At 42.3% G+C, this 14,842-nt stretch overlaps 1 protein-coding gene across 1 annotated transcript in view; it reads left to right on the top strand.

The window, feature by feature from the left end:
- Positions 1-2,673: 2,673 nt before the first annotated feature.
- The window catches only part of CGRRF1 (cell growth regulator with ring finger domain 1), a 28,612-nt gene continuing 16,443 nt past the window's right edge, over positions 2,674-14,842 (top strand). The window contains exon 1 of the mRNA XM_039240450.1: positions 2,674-2,887. Within this exon, the coding sequence (XP_039096381.1) occupies positions 2,784-2,887 (104 nt within the window). The 5' untranslated portion in view covers positions 2,674-2,783. The remainder of the gene's footprint in view (positions 2,888-14,842) is intronic.

Here is a 14,842-nt window from a genome sequence, read left to right as displayed (position 1 = left end):
ATCCGTTTTTCAAGGAAGACTTTCTTGATCTTCCTTATATTTCATCATTCCCCGATTATATGCCCTCAGAGCTACATGTACATCGTTTTAATACCATTTATTGTAATTTTGCCTTTATATTTTGTTCAAGATTCTTTGGTTAATGTTAGTCTTTTCCATTAGATGATAAATTCTATGAGAACATAGCTATGTCATTTTGGGCTTATTATTGTATCCCTAATGCCTTCTACAGTATCTGGCACATATCTGACACGCAACATTTTCTGAATGAGTAAGAAAGAGGTTAGTCAGGTCGTGTAGAGGTGGTTCAAACAAGGAACTTGAGACTTCATCCTCAAGAATATATAGCATGACAATCGAGGATTTGGGGGTGTGGAATGAAATAAGATATGTATTTAAAAATAAAAGATACGTGTTAAAAAAATTTTTTTTGGCTGTACTGTGTATTGTGTATTGTGCGTTAAAAGAATCAATGTTGGAAGTAAAGTGACATGTTTGAATGGTTGTAACATGGGAAATAAACGCTTGAATTAAATTTGTGTTAGTTCCTGTTCTTTTTGAGACTTCTTCAGTGTAAATCAAGTTCAATCTCAGTTGTCTCCACTGCTGGTTTGGGATTTGACTTTCATGGCCTGGTTAGCGAATTATCCTTATTCAGCTGTTTTCCATCTTCCAATATATGCTGCTCTTATTTTATTTCCTGGTTTTGTTGATTTATTTTTTTAATCCTTTTACTGTGGTTTTAATGGAGTTTGGGGAGAGAGCAAAATTATAGGCATATTTTAAATATACCACTTCAACTGGAACTCCCTGTTTTCATTACAAAAACTCTTTATTTTTTATTGCAATAAAATTGCCTTTCACATTGGCTGAGATTTTTGTTAAGTGACAATATCAAATGATTGCAAAACTGAGGATAAAGAGGGGAGCAAAAATCAGTACAATGTTTCTGGAGAACACTGCTTCTCCAAAGGCTTAAAATGTACATACTTTTTGAACTAAAAGTTCTACTTCTAAGAATTCACCTATGGAAATGATTTAGCTTTATGAATGTTCACTGCAGTGTTATTTATGCTAATAAAAAATTGTAGGGCACCTGGGTGGCTCAGTTAAGCATCCCACTTCGGCTCACATCATGATCTCAATGCTTGTGAGTTTGAGCCCCACATCTGGCTCTGTGTTGACAGCTGGAGCCTGCTTCAGATTCTGTGTTTCCCTCTTTCTCTGCCCCTCCCCCACTCACATTCTGGCTCTCTTTCTCTCTCTCAAAAGTAAACATTAAAAAATATTGGGGTGACTGGGTGGCTCAGCCAGTTAAGCATTTGACTCGTTTCCAGCTCAGGTCATGATCTCACCATTTCATGAGTTTGAGCCCTGCATGGGGCTCTGTGCTGATGGTATGGAGCCTGCTTGGGATTCTCTCTCTCTCTCTCTCTCTCTCTGCCCCACCCCAACTCCCTCTCTCTCACAAAAATAAACTTTAAAAAAATTTTAAAAATATTTAAAAGTTATCCAACCATAAATAAAACTATATACTTTCACAAATCATATATGTAGTTGTTAAAAATTATATTGTTGAACTGAGTTTCTTACAGAGCACTATTCCAGAGAGTACATAATACATGGTCATTTGCCAAGAGATATGTGAACCCTTAGAACAAATTTAACTCGTCTTTCTCCAGCACTAATTTTACTAGTGATTTGGGAGTGTGGAGGGGCTACCAGTGATCCATCCCATGGTCCTCTGTCCCTTTCTTCCTTGATAAAAAAAAACCTGACTTGTAGCAGGGGAAGTTGCTGCTGAGAAGAAAAGATAACGTTTCCCTGTCTCTATGGTAACTGGGGGTGGCCTCAGGACTAAACACAAACCGATGAGCTGTCAGTGGAGGCGTGAGAGACTTCCAGAGAGGCTACCTTGATGGGGCTAACTGTATGGGGAGGAGGAGAGGGGATGAGCATTTGGCTCCTTTCTTTAAAAGGCTTCTGCTCATTTACAAAAACATAAACAAAACCCCAAAAAATTATATATATATAATACGTATTTAGAATTATTATTAAAGTAAAAATTAGTACAAACATTCAAATATCTAATTCTAATGGAGGGAAGGAAGGGGATGTGGGAGGACAGTTGATTCGCTTCTATGAGAATCTTGATACGCAATGCTAATTTTCCTTTATCATGAAATCCAACCTGAAAAGGCTGGCAAGGCTTGTAAACTGCTTGCGAGACTCCTTCTGGTGTTCGTACAACTGTAACTTTTCTAGATAAAATAAAAGCAGGTGTGCAGTTACTTCACCTTGTAGAACACAAGATGCCGGCTCTCCTCGTCCTCCCAAATTTGCCTCGGATCTCATATGCGGAATTTAGACTTTATGACGTGGATTTCGCTCTGTGCCTCCTTTCTGTGCCATCAGAAAACCTTACCCGAGCCTTGGACAGGGCTGGCCCGGCTGCGTATTTAAAATTTGCCGCAGAAAAGCCTTGACCGCTAGGACACACAGACGCTCGTGGGTACCAATCCGGTGAGTCGAGCCGGGCACCGCCCCTCTGCGAAGCCAATAGCGCGGGAGAGAAGCCGTAGAGGCGGGGCGAGCACTGCAGGCGTCGTTGTGATTGGCACGCCGGTCCCGCAGCCGGGGAGGTTGCCCCGGCGACTAGCCTGAGAACCCCGGGCGAGTGCGGATCCACAAAGTTTGTCAGCTCCGGGGCGCCGTAGTGGCTTTTACCCCGGCCGGGTGGGCTGGGCTGGGTGGCTTGAGTTGGCTCAGTTTAGGACCTCCTGATGGCTGCGGTGTTTCTAGTAACGCTGTATGAGTATTCGCCGCTTTTCTACATTGCGGTGGTCTTTACCTGCTTCATTGTGACCACTGGCCTGGTATTGGGATGGTAAGTGCCCCAAAGTTAGAAACAAGGGACCCAGGGGCGGACCTCTGGGGCGTGGGGTCGCGGAGAGCAGCGGGGCGGGGGCGGGCCTCGGAGCCGGGGATACTGGGGGGCTGGGGCGCCTGGGGCTGTGGGGGAGCTGGTGCCGAGAACTCCTCCTGGCTCCTGGAGAAAAATTAGGTGCGGAGCGCACCTGCATCACTGCCCTGCATCACTGTGCCGTCGCTGTCGCTGCTGGCATCTGGGGGTGGTGCCGGATTGAGGTATTTTACCCAGCTTTGTTTCTAGGAGATAAAGCAATCGGGGAGGGCCTGGTCCTGGTGTTGGGATAGAGTGCTTGTCCAGCAGGCCTCTGTCCCGGATCGGGGCCTACTGTGTTCCCAGAGTGAATCAGTCACCTGAGCTACAGTGCACAGACGTGGACAGTAAACACAGTTGATTGTTGTTCTGACCATAACTGAGCACTTGGCCTCAGATCTTTCGGCGTAATTTATAACTGAACTCTGTTACAAACATCGTTTGCGAATTTAATGGTTTCTAGATAAATTCCACGCCTTTCGAAGTAATATTTAGTCGAAAGAGTTGTGAAGTCACACTTTTAGAGATGGAAAAGACCTTTGAGGTAAATTACATTAACAGGTGGGGACAGTTTACCCATTGGAGACAAGGAGAATAGACTGTTAGATAATCCCGGAGCCGTTCTTCGAGCTCAGGGATTCTAAAATTTCTCTCTTGAGGAGATGCCATTTGTATCACGTTTAGAGAAGCCTTATAAATACAGCTAGTTGAAACCATCTTACTAATTCATCCACTGAGGAGAGAAACATGGGCTGGATTTTGAAGAGTAAGTATTTTGAGAAATAAATGGAGTTTATTTACCATGTATGTGGTAGAGTATAGAAGGCATTTCAGGGATACAGCATGAGCAGAGGGGCAAAGGAAATGTGTTAGTGACTAGCTCAGCCTGTGTAACATGAATTTTAAAATACTCTGTGAACACATATATGGGATTACTTTACAGACAGGAAAAAAGCCCCCCCCCTTCCTTTTTTTAACGTTTATTTATTTTTGTGAAACAGAGAGAGACAGAGAACCTGCAGGTGAGGGGCAGAGAGAGGGAGGGAGACACAGAATCTGAAGCAGGCTCCAGGCTCTGAGCTGTCAGCACAGAGCCTGACGTGGGGCTCAGACCCACAAACTGTGAGATCGTGACCTGAGCTGAAGTCAGATGCTTAGTCATCTGAGCCACCCAGGTACCCTGGAGACAAGCCCTTTTTAGTTTCTGAAACTATATGCCATCTTTAGAAACTAAGCACAGTTTTAACGTTTCCATACCGCTCCCCACTCTGGCAGCATTAGAGCACAACATTCCTCGTTTCTGGGTAGGAGAAGATTAAGACAAGTCTTACACAATTTGTTATTCTTGGCCCATCAAATTTTATTGCTATTTATTGTTCAAGAAAGTTTGTAATTGGAATTACAACTTGGTTGCCCAAGTGAGAAAAGCAGTCTTTACACAGGATTTCTTAATGACTATAATGTTAGTATTATTCCTTTAAAGAAATGTAATTTTCTTCCATGAAGGAAAACAGGTAACTAGTGGATCATTGTATTATATCCTTAAATTTTAATTTTCAGTAGGCCAATGAGTTAGATATCTTAGATATCTATTTATAGTATTGGGAAGAGGAAAATGAGTGAGGACCATGTTGCTAACGATAGTGGTATCTGTGGGTAAGGGTAATCAGGAGCCTCATGTTTATAGTGGTTAAGAGACAGACTTTAGAGTCAGACAGGCCTAGATTCAAATTCTGGCTCTGCCTAGTTTAAGATTTGAAAGATTAATGATTGCCTAACCACTCCACTGAGGTATGACTTCAGAAGGGTAGAAGATCAGGTAATTGTAGAATTTTTGGAAGTCTGGGCTATGCATTGCTGAGGCCACAAGACCATGTAAGTGCCAGTCACTTTCATTCTGATTTGGACCTAACCAATTATCTTGAGCCTCGGTTCCCTGTACCTTGGTTAGCTTTGCCCATGTAGATCAACTTTTTACTAGTGTTTATTTGCCAGCCTAAGCCAAGGCAACAGATTCATTGAGCAGAAACAAAGAAAACCATTTAGATCTCTTAAAATCAGCTTCCTATTAGTACCCCAGATAGAAGGTAAACCCATTAAACTACTGTGCTTTTCACCCATGTTATTTCTTTTTAAAGTTTATTTATTTATTTTTGAGAGAGACAGAGACAGTGTAAGTAGGGGAAGGGCGGAGAGAGAAAGAGAGAGAGAGAGAGAGAATCCCGAGTGGGCTCTGCACTGCCAGCACAGAGCCTGATGTGGGGCTCAAGCCCACAAAGCTGTGAGATCATGACCTGAGCCGAAACCAAGAGTTTGATGCTCAACTGACTGAGCCACCCAGGCACCCCTCCCGTGTCATTTTTTTTAACCTCCCCATATATAATCCCTGTTGGTCTTGTGTCTTCACGGTAATGGCTGTTATCTCAATACTGCTCTGATTTTCTTTCTCACTGCTTCTTTCTACTGTTCTCCTTGTCTGCCTGCACTGTGTGGGAGTGGAGAAAGAACAGGAACATCTGAGTTTTGGAATCCCAGCAGCAATGGCAAAAAATCATGCCACTGGAAGTATGGTGTTTCTGTTTAACTCGGTGGTGGCTTCCGTGAGCTCCATTAGCTCACATTTATTAGGCTCTTGCTAGGTGCCAGGCACTGTGCAGAAAGGGGACCAAAATGCCATACATCTTTTAACAGTTTCAAATAACGAGGGACCCTGATGCTGCAGCTGCTCCCTGCTTCCTCTTGACTACAGATCATGAGGCTGTTGTCCCTCAGCTTTGTTGCACCTCTTTATATTCTGTTATGTGAATCTGGGGCAGAACCTCTAAACCACATTTCTTCTTTGCTAGCTGGCTGCCTAGCAGGCTTTGCTGGCAGGGGAGGGAGAATGGAAGGCTAGCGGACACAAGGGCTTGCTGTTTCCTGTGTGAGTCTCGTTCTTGTCTGTTGCAGCACAGTGATAGTGCCCCACTCTGCCATTAGCAGTTGGCCCCTGTGTTCTCAGTTTGTAGTTTTGCACTCTTTTAGAACCGCCTATCACAGCCCTTCAAAGATATCAATACCTTTCCTGAGATCTGAGCCCCAGCTCCATGGGGGTCCTTCTCCAAATTTCTAAGCTGTAGTAATTCTCTTTCCTCTCTTGCTGTTCTAAAAGTGATAGCTTCTTCCTACTGGTACTACTTCTATGATAGCCACTGTCCGCTTTCTCAGTTCTTTAACATTTGGTTAACAATTCTTCATATTAAATTCTCTCTGTCAGGGGTGCCTGGGATGGCTCAGTCGGTTAAGCATCTGAGTCTTTATTTTGGCTCTGGTCATGATCTCACAGTTTTCAGGTTCGAGCCTTGTGTTGGGCTCTGCTTCTTGAGATTCTCTCTCTTTCTTGCTCTCTCAAAATAAATAAGTAAGCTTAAAAACAATTCTCTCTGTTAAAATAACTGGTGTGCTTGTGGTCTCCTGATTGGACTTACAAAAGATATTAATAAAGAAATTGTTACCAAGATTGGGATCCTGGGGGAGAAACTCTCAAAGACGGGCTTCAGAGATGGCGTTGGTCATACCTTTAGCTCTTTGTTAATGAGACAAAAGATCCTAGTAATCCATGGCATGTATTGGCATCACAGTTCATTAAATGACTATCTCTGGTTGATTGTGATAAAATGATTTCTGAAATTAAGTGCTTTGAGGGACCGGGTGGCTAAAGCACTTTTTGACTACAAGTACTGAGGATTGGTGGGGTGGTTGCTTCTGAGATCACTGGAGCCCTTAGCGAAAGAAAATGACCAGCTAAGATCTTAAAACACCCAGGTCGAGTCTTAGAGAATTGGAGGTTCTGTGGTTCTAAAGCCCTTTATTTTATGTAGCCATGGAACTAAACACTGAACACAGTTTTAATTGTGCTGGTAATAGAATTACATAGACTTGTTGATGTCTCACTTAGGACACTGTGTGGAAAGAAGTAGAGCTTTTAGACTTAGACTAGGGACGTCTCAATTGACTTGGATAAAGCTGAGAATCTTGAAACCCCAGTCATTCGGACTCTCCCTTGTTGTTGGAAGTAGCCTGCTTTCTGTGTGTGAGAAAACTGGCCTTCCCTTGCTTGAAGGTCCTGTAATAACCTTGCCTAGGGTAATTGCTTTACAAAGGATGTCTATACTCAAGACCTATCTCTGTACTCTATTGCTATGAGGCCTAAGGACAGGGACAAAATATAACCTACCCTCTAAAATATAGCCTACCCTCTAAAAGAATTGCACAGTTTTGCTAATTTGTATCATTGGGAAGGAGGAGTATGTGTGAGAATGGATTGTAAATAGGTTAGGCCAGGGAGGAGAGACTGTAACACTAAATCAGATAAAATTTATTGATTTGGCTGTGTTCTCAAGATATTCTGAATCTAAAGCATTAACTCAGATTTGGTTTACTGAAACTTGGACTCAGTGGTGGCCTATATTTAATAAGGTTAAGATGGCTAGAACTTTCCTGGCATAATGAGGAAAGAATCTGAAATCTGAAGGCCTAGGACAATAGGAATATTGGACTGGATTTAGTGTGTGCAACTTGCACACCCACCCACCTACTGCATCCTTCAAGAGTGCACAGAAGACATACTTTTCATGAAAGCACAGAGAAACAAATTTCCGAGAGGAGACTTCTATCCTTGACAATCTCTGTTCCCTGTATGCTGTTTATGATGGTGGGAGCTCCTGACGTGAGGTCCAGCGGTATCTCACAGTAGTCAGGGTTGACTTGTGTCCCATAATGGGCAGCAGAGGACAAAGCAGAGAATGTTTGGGCCCACAAAGGTCTTTGGCAGTGACTAGTGGATTACAGTGTCTCTAGGAATAAAATAGATGGGCAGCCTACTCAATGCTACATGAACTACATAGGAAAGGCTTCGTGTCTGGAGCGGGAAGCCTGACTTGAGTCACAACAGTGCAGTTACCATCTTACACCCAGTTGATAGATATAATCCAGTCCGTAGACCTGGAGCCTCTGATTAAAGAGGAGATCAGGTCCTCCTGAGGAAGGACCCTGTGTCCTTCAGTGTTTCTGCAAGGACATAATCGTAAATCAGCCTCCAGATCTTCCTCAGAGGTGGTCATCTCTCAGCTGCAACCGTGCTCTTCTGTGCTCTGCTTAGTGATACTGGGGCTGGGACTTGGCAAACCGCATTTCTCTTGTGCTAGTTTGCCCCCTGTTAGGGTCTCCCAATAGGTGATGCTACAAAGAAACTGGAAGGCTAGAAGAGAAAGAAAAGGACTTCCTCTTAACAGTTTGCTTCCTTTTCCTGGTCTGCGTTCCTGCAGCACTGGCCTTCACCCTGGCGGTGGCAGCTGGCCTGAGTAGCGGCAGTTTATTTACAGTTTGCAATTTTTCCTCATACCTAGAACTAGTCTTATCGCACACCTTTACGGATATCAACACCGGCTGGCCAGCACACCTACCACGGAAGTCTCCACGCCAGCTCTGGGGGAGCCCTTATCCAAGCTTCCAAATGGCAGTAATCCCCACTCTTGTCTTTGTTTCCCCAGTCCGAGGAGGGATAACTGCTTCTTGCTAAGATACCTCAGTGTCCCCCTCTTGCGTTTTCAGTCTTCAGTACTTGATTAACCATTCTTTATATTGGTATTAATTCTTTTTTTTAAATTTTTTAATGTTTTATTTATTTCTGAGAGAGAGAGAGGCAGCGTGAGCAGGGGAGGGCCAGAGAGAGAGTGGGGGAGACACAGAATCTGAAGCAGGCTCCAGGCTCTGAGCTGGCTGTCAGCACAGAGCCCAACGCAGGGCTCGAACCCACAAACCGGAGATCATGACCTGAGCCGAAGTCGGACGCTTAACCCACTGAACCACCCAGGTGCCCCGTTATTAAATTCTTTATGTTTAAATAACAGATGTGGCTTCCAGTTCCTGATAACACCGACATTGACCATTTCTCATCCCACTTGTCAAATGTACTAGGTTGTGTGTGTGTGATGAGGTTGGTGATGAGGCACACATTCCTTCTTAGGAAAAGGCTATGACTTTAGTTTGTATTTGCTTAGGGTGCCAAATACACTTGAATTGGCAAGAATTTTCTTGGAACCATCTAAGGGAGAACACAACACTGTTAGAAATGGCATTTCAAGGGTGCCTGGGTAGCTCAGTCGGTTGAGTGCCAGACTTTGGCTCAGGTCATGATTTCATGGTTGGTGAGTTTGAGCCCTACATCCGGCTTGTGGCTTTCAGCATGGAGCCTGCTTTGGATCTTCTGTCTTCCTCTCTCTCTGCCCCTCCCCCACGGGCACACTCTCAAAAACAGTTAACAAAAAAAGATATTTAGAAATGACATTTGAAACCTTCATAGGGCCTTAAGATCACTTATTCTAATCCTTCATTTTACAAAACTCAGAATTTCAGAGATTGTGTCACTTTCCCAAAGTCTTATCATTAGCACAGTGGTTCCCTCAGAGACAACCTTCCTCCCCCAGTAAGGGCTTCCCCACGAATGGTCTGTACATCCGACAACCTTCCTCCCCCAGTAAGGGCTTCCCCACGAATGGTCTGTACATCCTGACCCAGTGTTGGCATCCATCTAGCTGTGTGAGTCCCGGAGAGAAGGCGCCCCCAAGTTAACAGCTGCCTGTCAGTTTTCTGGTTGGCCTGAAAACTCAAGGCTGAAGGGGTAATCAAAACTGTTTACAACAGAGCCTAAAATTTTAGCTTTATTTACAAGAGGCTCCATAAGGCTCTGGACACGAGGAAAGGAGGTCCAGTCTACCATTTCAACCTCTGGTGAGAAGCTTTGTAAGTATGTGCCGGGTAAGACATTATGCAGGCAGTCTGAAAAATGTGGTCAGAATTGGAAGTCCACACATCATTGCTGTGCTGGAAGTTTAAACAGTATGAACAAGTGCAACAAACAATTTAGAAATGGGAGAAACCAGAAGTATAGAAAAATCCAGGAGGAATAAGTATAAAATTGTAACAGTAAAGGAAAGAGCGTGAGAAATTCTCCGTATGGAAAAAAAAAGGGGACTAGGTTTATATAAAAGAAAGTAATGTTTAGAAACATTTATTGAGTTGGTATTCCATTACTAACAGTTGCCAAAATGACTGAGTGGAAAAAGATAAAGATGAAATTTGATTGGAAAGAAAATTGGTCAGTTTTCTATTTTATTATTCCTTGTAGTGTCACATCAGCCATGATCTGATACACAGGGCATCAGTGTCTTTATTCTAGTTTTTGATTAAAAATGTGGAAAAGCCCAGGTGTTGGGATCATGGCCGGAGACACATCACTGGGTCTGTTTATCAGTATTTTACAGAACTGTTGGTCAGCAGCAATTATAGATTACTGTTTGACCAGTTCTCCAATTTTTAACCTTCTTCCAGGTCATCTCTGCATATCAGCTTTTGAGTAATATGTTAAATATAGAAATATTGGTCACATCAACAGATTAAAACTGTGAACGTTATGGATTTTTGTGCAAAAATTAGCAAGTTCACACTGGGTCAAGTATGTGAAAAGGTCTACTAGGCTGAAAGTTCAACATGAATCATTAGTGTGTCAGCTGCCCAAAAACAGCTTTCATGATCTCAGACTACATTAAACATAATGCTTAGGACAAAGAGGTGTGGTCAGTCTGTGACGTCGCTCTATTACCCAGTGAATTCTACCCTCCCCCCTCCCAAGGCTTGTTTCCCCCAAAGCATAAGAATATTGGGGGAACAGGACTGGTGAAGTCAAAATGGACACACAGTCTTGCTTCAGCCTTAGCTGCTCTCGCCATGGTTCGCTAAATCCGTTAAGAGGACAGGAATACAAAAATGTCCGAGATCGAAATTCAGAAACGTAGCAGTGTTAGGACATAATTCAGATAAGACAGTAATGAAAAGCCAAAGAGCAAAAGCATTAACCTTAAAGGAAAAGGTTAATAATTGTGTTAAAATTAAGAACTCTGTTCATCAAAAGAGACCCAGTATGAATGAGAAAAGGCAAGAATTAGATGGGGTGAAGATATATCCAACAAAGGGCACATATTCAGGACATATAAAGAATTTCTATAAATAAGAAAAATCAGTCATCTGAGAAGTAGAAATTAAAACCATATAGCAATGCCACCACACACCTACCAGGATGGCTCATAATGTTTTGGCAAGGATTTGGAGCAAGGGGAGCACTCATTCACTGCTGGTGGGAGTGTAAATTGATACTACCACATAAAGCAGTTGGTAGCATTATCCATTGAAGTTGAAGAAGCACAGAGAGGCTGAGAAATACAATTCCCAGCAGGTGTAGACCTAATAGAAATGCGGGTATGTGGACTGAGCACCTTGTATGAAAATGTTCCCATAGGCATTATTCATAATGGCCAATATGTGAGGACAACTTAAATGTCCATTAAGAGTAGAATGAGTAACCAAGTTATAGCACATTTATTATGAAGTAGAAGACTATACAGCCACAAAAATTGCTACGTGGGAGAATCTTCAACAATATTGTTGTAAAATAGTAAAAAAAAAAAATAGTCTACACAGCACACTTCCACTTACGTAACGACTCAAAAACAAGTATTCTAAATTAAAATAATTGAAGTCAAGATAGTGGAGAAGGAGGGAGTAGTGCTTGGGAGGATACACAAGAGACTTTCTGAGGATATTGTTTGGGTTCTTTTTTTTAATGTTTATTTATTTTGAGAGAGAGAGAGAGAGAGCATGAGTGGGGGAGGGACAAAGAGAGAGGAAAACAGAGAATCCCAAACAGGCTCCCCACTGTTAGTGCAAAGCCCTACGTGCGGCTTTATGCTATGAACTGTGAGATCATGACCTGAGCCAACATCGAGTCAGACACTCAACTGACCGAGTTACCCAGGTGCCCTTGTTGTTTGGGTTTTTAACCTGAGTTCCAATTCCTTTCTAATTCATTGAACTATGTTTTGTGTACTTTGTATATGATATCCTTCACGGCAAAAAAGGTTATATAAGATAAAAAGGTCCAGGGTTTAGCACCATTCATAATACCAATTTTAAAAGATGTATATGAGTCAAATCAAGGACTTTAGGGTATTAGAAAATGCAGACCCAAGATTAAGCATGAGGCAGAGAAATAAAAAAATCAAGGGAGATGAATTTCTTTTAATAGTATGGTGCTGGGCCAAGCAGCCTTGGATAAGCATGTTTAAAAAGAAATAACAGTTCACATCTCAGATTATTTGTTCCATTCTGGGGTGTTTACAGAGCCACAGAACAGATATAGTGTATCTTCCTACAACATTGATTTTATGTAAAGATTTGGAGAAATAATATTTTTATATTAAAACCAGATATATCATGGACTAAGTTAAAGCATATTGCAAAGGAATTCCATGCTCACAATAGATTGCTTCCAGATATTTCTCCAAATCCCTGCTTTTTTGGGTTTCTGGACCTTATACCTCTAAGATTTTTTAATTGAAATTTTTAGGTACAGCATGATAAATTACCTGAAGTGTAACGCTTGAAGCTACAGTAGCACTGAACACAGTGAGCTCTAGATTCTAGTCTTTTTTTTTTTTATATTTTTATTTATTTCTAGGAGAGAGAGAGAGAGAGAGAGAGAGAGCGCGTGAGCAAGGGAGGGTCAGAGAGAGAGGGAGACGCAGACTCCGAAACAGGCTCCAGGCTAGCACAGAGCCCGACGTGGGGCTCGAACCCACGAACCGCGAGATCATGACCCAAGCGAAAGTCGGTCGCTTAACCGACTAAGCCACCCAGGCGCCCCTAGATTTTAGTCTTTACTGCTGGTAGTGTGGGTATAAGGAGCTAGGCAGTGTGGGTAAAGAAAAAAAAAAGGTAGGGACTGTAGGGAGAGTAAAAATGATGAAGGGGTCAGGGAATATAATGAGGAGTATAGAATGTGTTTTCTTCCTTTGCTTTTTTTTCACTCCAAGGGATGACACAAAGAAGAGGAAGGTATTATCTTATGGCTGCCATAGGAAGGTTTTATTTTGGGTCCTACCATTTCACATTCCTGACTTAACCTCTGGAAGGCTCCAGGCCAGGAGAGCCTGGGTGGCTCAGTTGGTTACGTGTCCAACTCCTGATCTCAGCTAAAAGGCACTGGGCCAATGTTGAGCAGCGGAGTGGACACAGAGGCTATGGGGTAACTAATTCTGAGGTTCAAAAAGGAGAAATTACTGGATTTGTTGTTTCTCTCTTGGTCTCCTGCCAACCCCGACGTCTACTCCATCCTCAACATTATCATTGCTTAACATGCCAAGCCCTGTTATAAACGTTTCCAGAAGGGAAGACAGTTACACAGAGTTGAATGATTGCTTAAGGACACATGGCTATTAAGTGTCTTGTTCTTTATTTTCGGAGGAAAGCAGTTTTTCATTAAGTACAATGTTAGCTCTGATATTTATGGCTGCCCTTTATCGGGTTAAGTTCCTTTACATTCCTGGTTTGCTGACAGTTTTTATCAGGAGTAGACTTTGGATTTTAGCAAGTACTTTTTGTGCACGTTTTGAAATAATCCTATGGGTTTTCTTATTTTGTCTGTTAACGTGAGAATTACATTAAATTTTTAATGTGATATTAAGGCATCCCTAGATCATGATATATTAGCCTTTTAATATATTGTTGGATTTCATTTGTTAGCACCTTGTTAGGAAATTCTGCATCTATGTTCCTGAGTGATATGCATCTATAGTTTTCTTCTTTGTCTCTGCCTCTTCTCTGCACACTGCATGAATTTGCCCTTCACCTCGCTAATGTTTGGGGGTTACAGGGGAGGGGGTTGTCCAACCTCTTTTTCCTCCTTTCTATGTCTCATATTGGATCCTTTCTGTTGCTACATCTTCAAATATACTAATCTTTTGTTCTGTAATGTTCAGTCAGCTATTAAGCCTGTCCGATGTCTTTTTCATCTCAAATGTTGTATTTTTCCTCTTCAGAAATGGATTTGGGTCTTTTTAAATATCTTCCATGTTCCCAATCTTTACTTACTTTTTTGAAAATATGGAATATTGTTATAACAATTATTTTGATGTTCTTGTCTACTAATTCTAGTATTCATATCATTTCTGGGGTCTTTTCATTAGTTTCTCTCATTATGGGTCATATTTTCATCTTTGCACGGCTGTTAATTCTTTATTGGATGCTAAACACTGTGAATTTTACTTTATAGGTGTTGGATTTTTTTCTACTTATATAAATACTCTTGAGTTATGTTTTGGGACACAGTTAACTTACAGTTTGATCTCTTAGAGGCTTGCTTTTCAGCTTTTTTAGGCAGGACCAGAGGAGCCTTATCTAACTGTTCTATAAAATGAAATTCATCTAGAATGTAACTTTGTTCCATGTGTTACTTTTATTGTTTTTCCCTTGGCATTAGATTTATTCGTGTGTTTTAAAATTTTGTTTTGTGACTTGGGGCGCCTGGGTGGCTTAGTCGGTTAAGCGTCCGACTTTCGCTTAGGTCATGATCTTGCGGTTTGTGGGTTCGAGCCCCGCGTCGGGCTCTGTGCTGACTGCCAGCTCAGAGCCTGGAGCCCGTTTCAGTCTGTGACTCCCTCTCTCTCTGCCCCTCCCCTGCTCACGCTGTCTCTCTCGCTCTCTCCTAGGGAAAAAAAAATTTGTTTTGTGACCTAAATTTTAGTAGAATCCCCTCTCCACCCCCCCTTGTCATCACCCTTGCTATTTAACCTTTTACAGTGCCTTCAACCAGATGCCCCTAGTCAGCGACCAGGTCATATGATGACACATTGATATTGATATTGGTCTACCAGCTTCTAGATTCAAGTTATGAACCTGGCCCTGGCTCTGGCCTTGAGTGGACAGCCTATAAGGTTCTTAACAATGTGAAGGCTTACTGGCCTGCCTGCTGCAGAGACTCAGGACCCATCAAACTATGGCATCCTC

Source organism: Hyaena hyaena, unplaced genomic scaffold (assembly GCF_003009895.1).
Source record: "Hyaena hyaena isolate Hyena2069 unplaced genomic scaffold, ASM300989v1 scaffold_175, whole genome shotgun sequence".
Classification (NCBI taxonomy): Eukaryota; Metazoa; Chordata; class Mammalia; order Carnivora; family Hyaenidae; genus Hyaena; species Hyaena hyaena.
The sequence above is the reverse complement of the archived record's forward strand: the minus strand, read 5'-3'. Positions and strand labels throughout refer to the sequence as shown.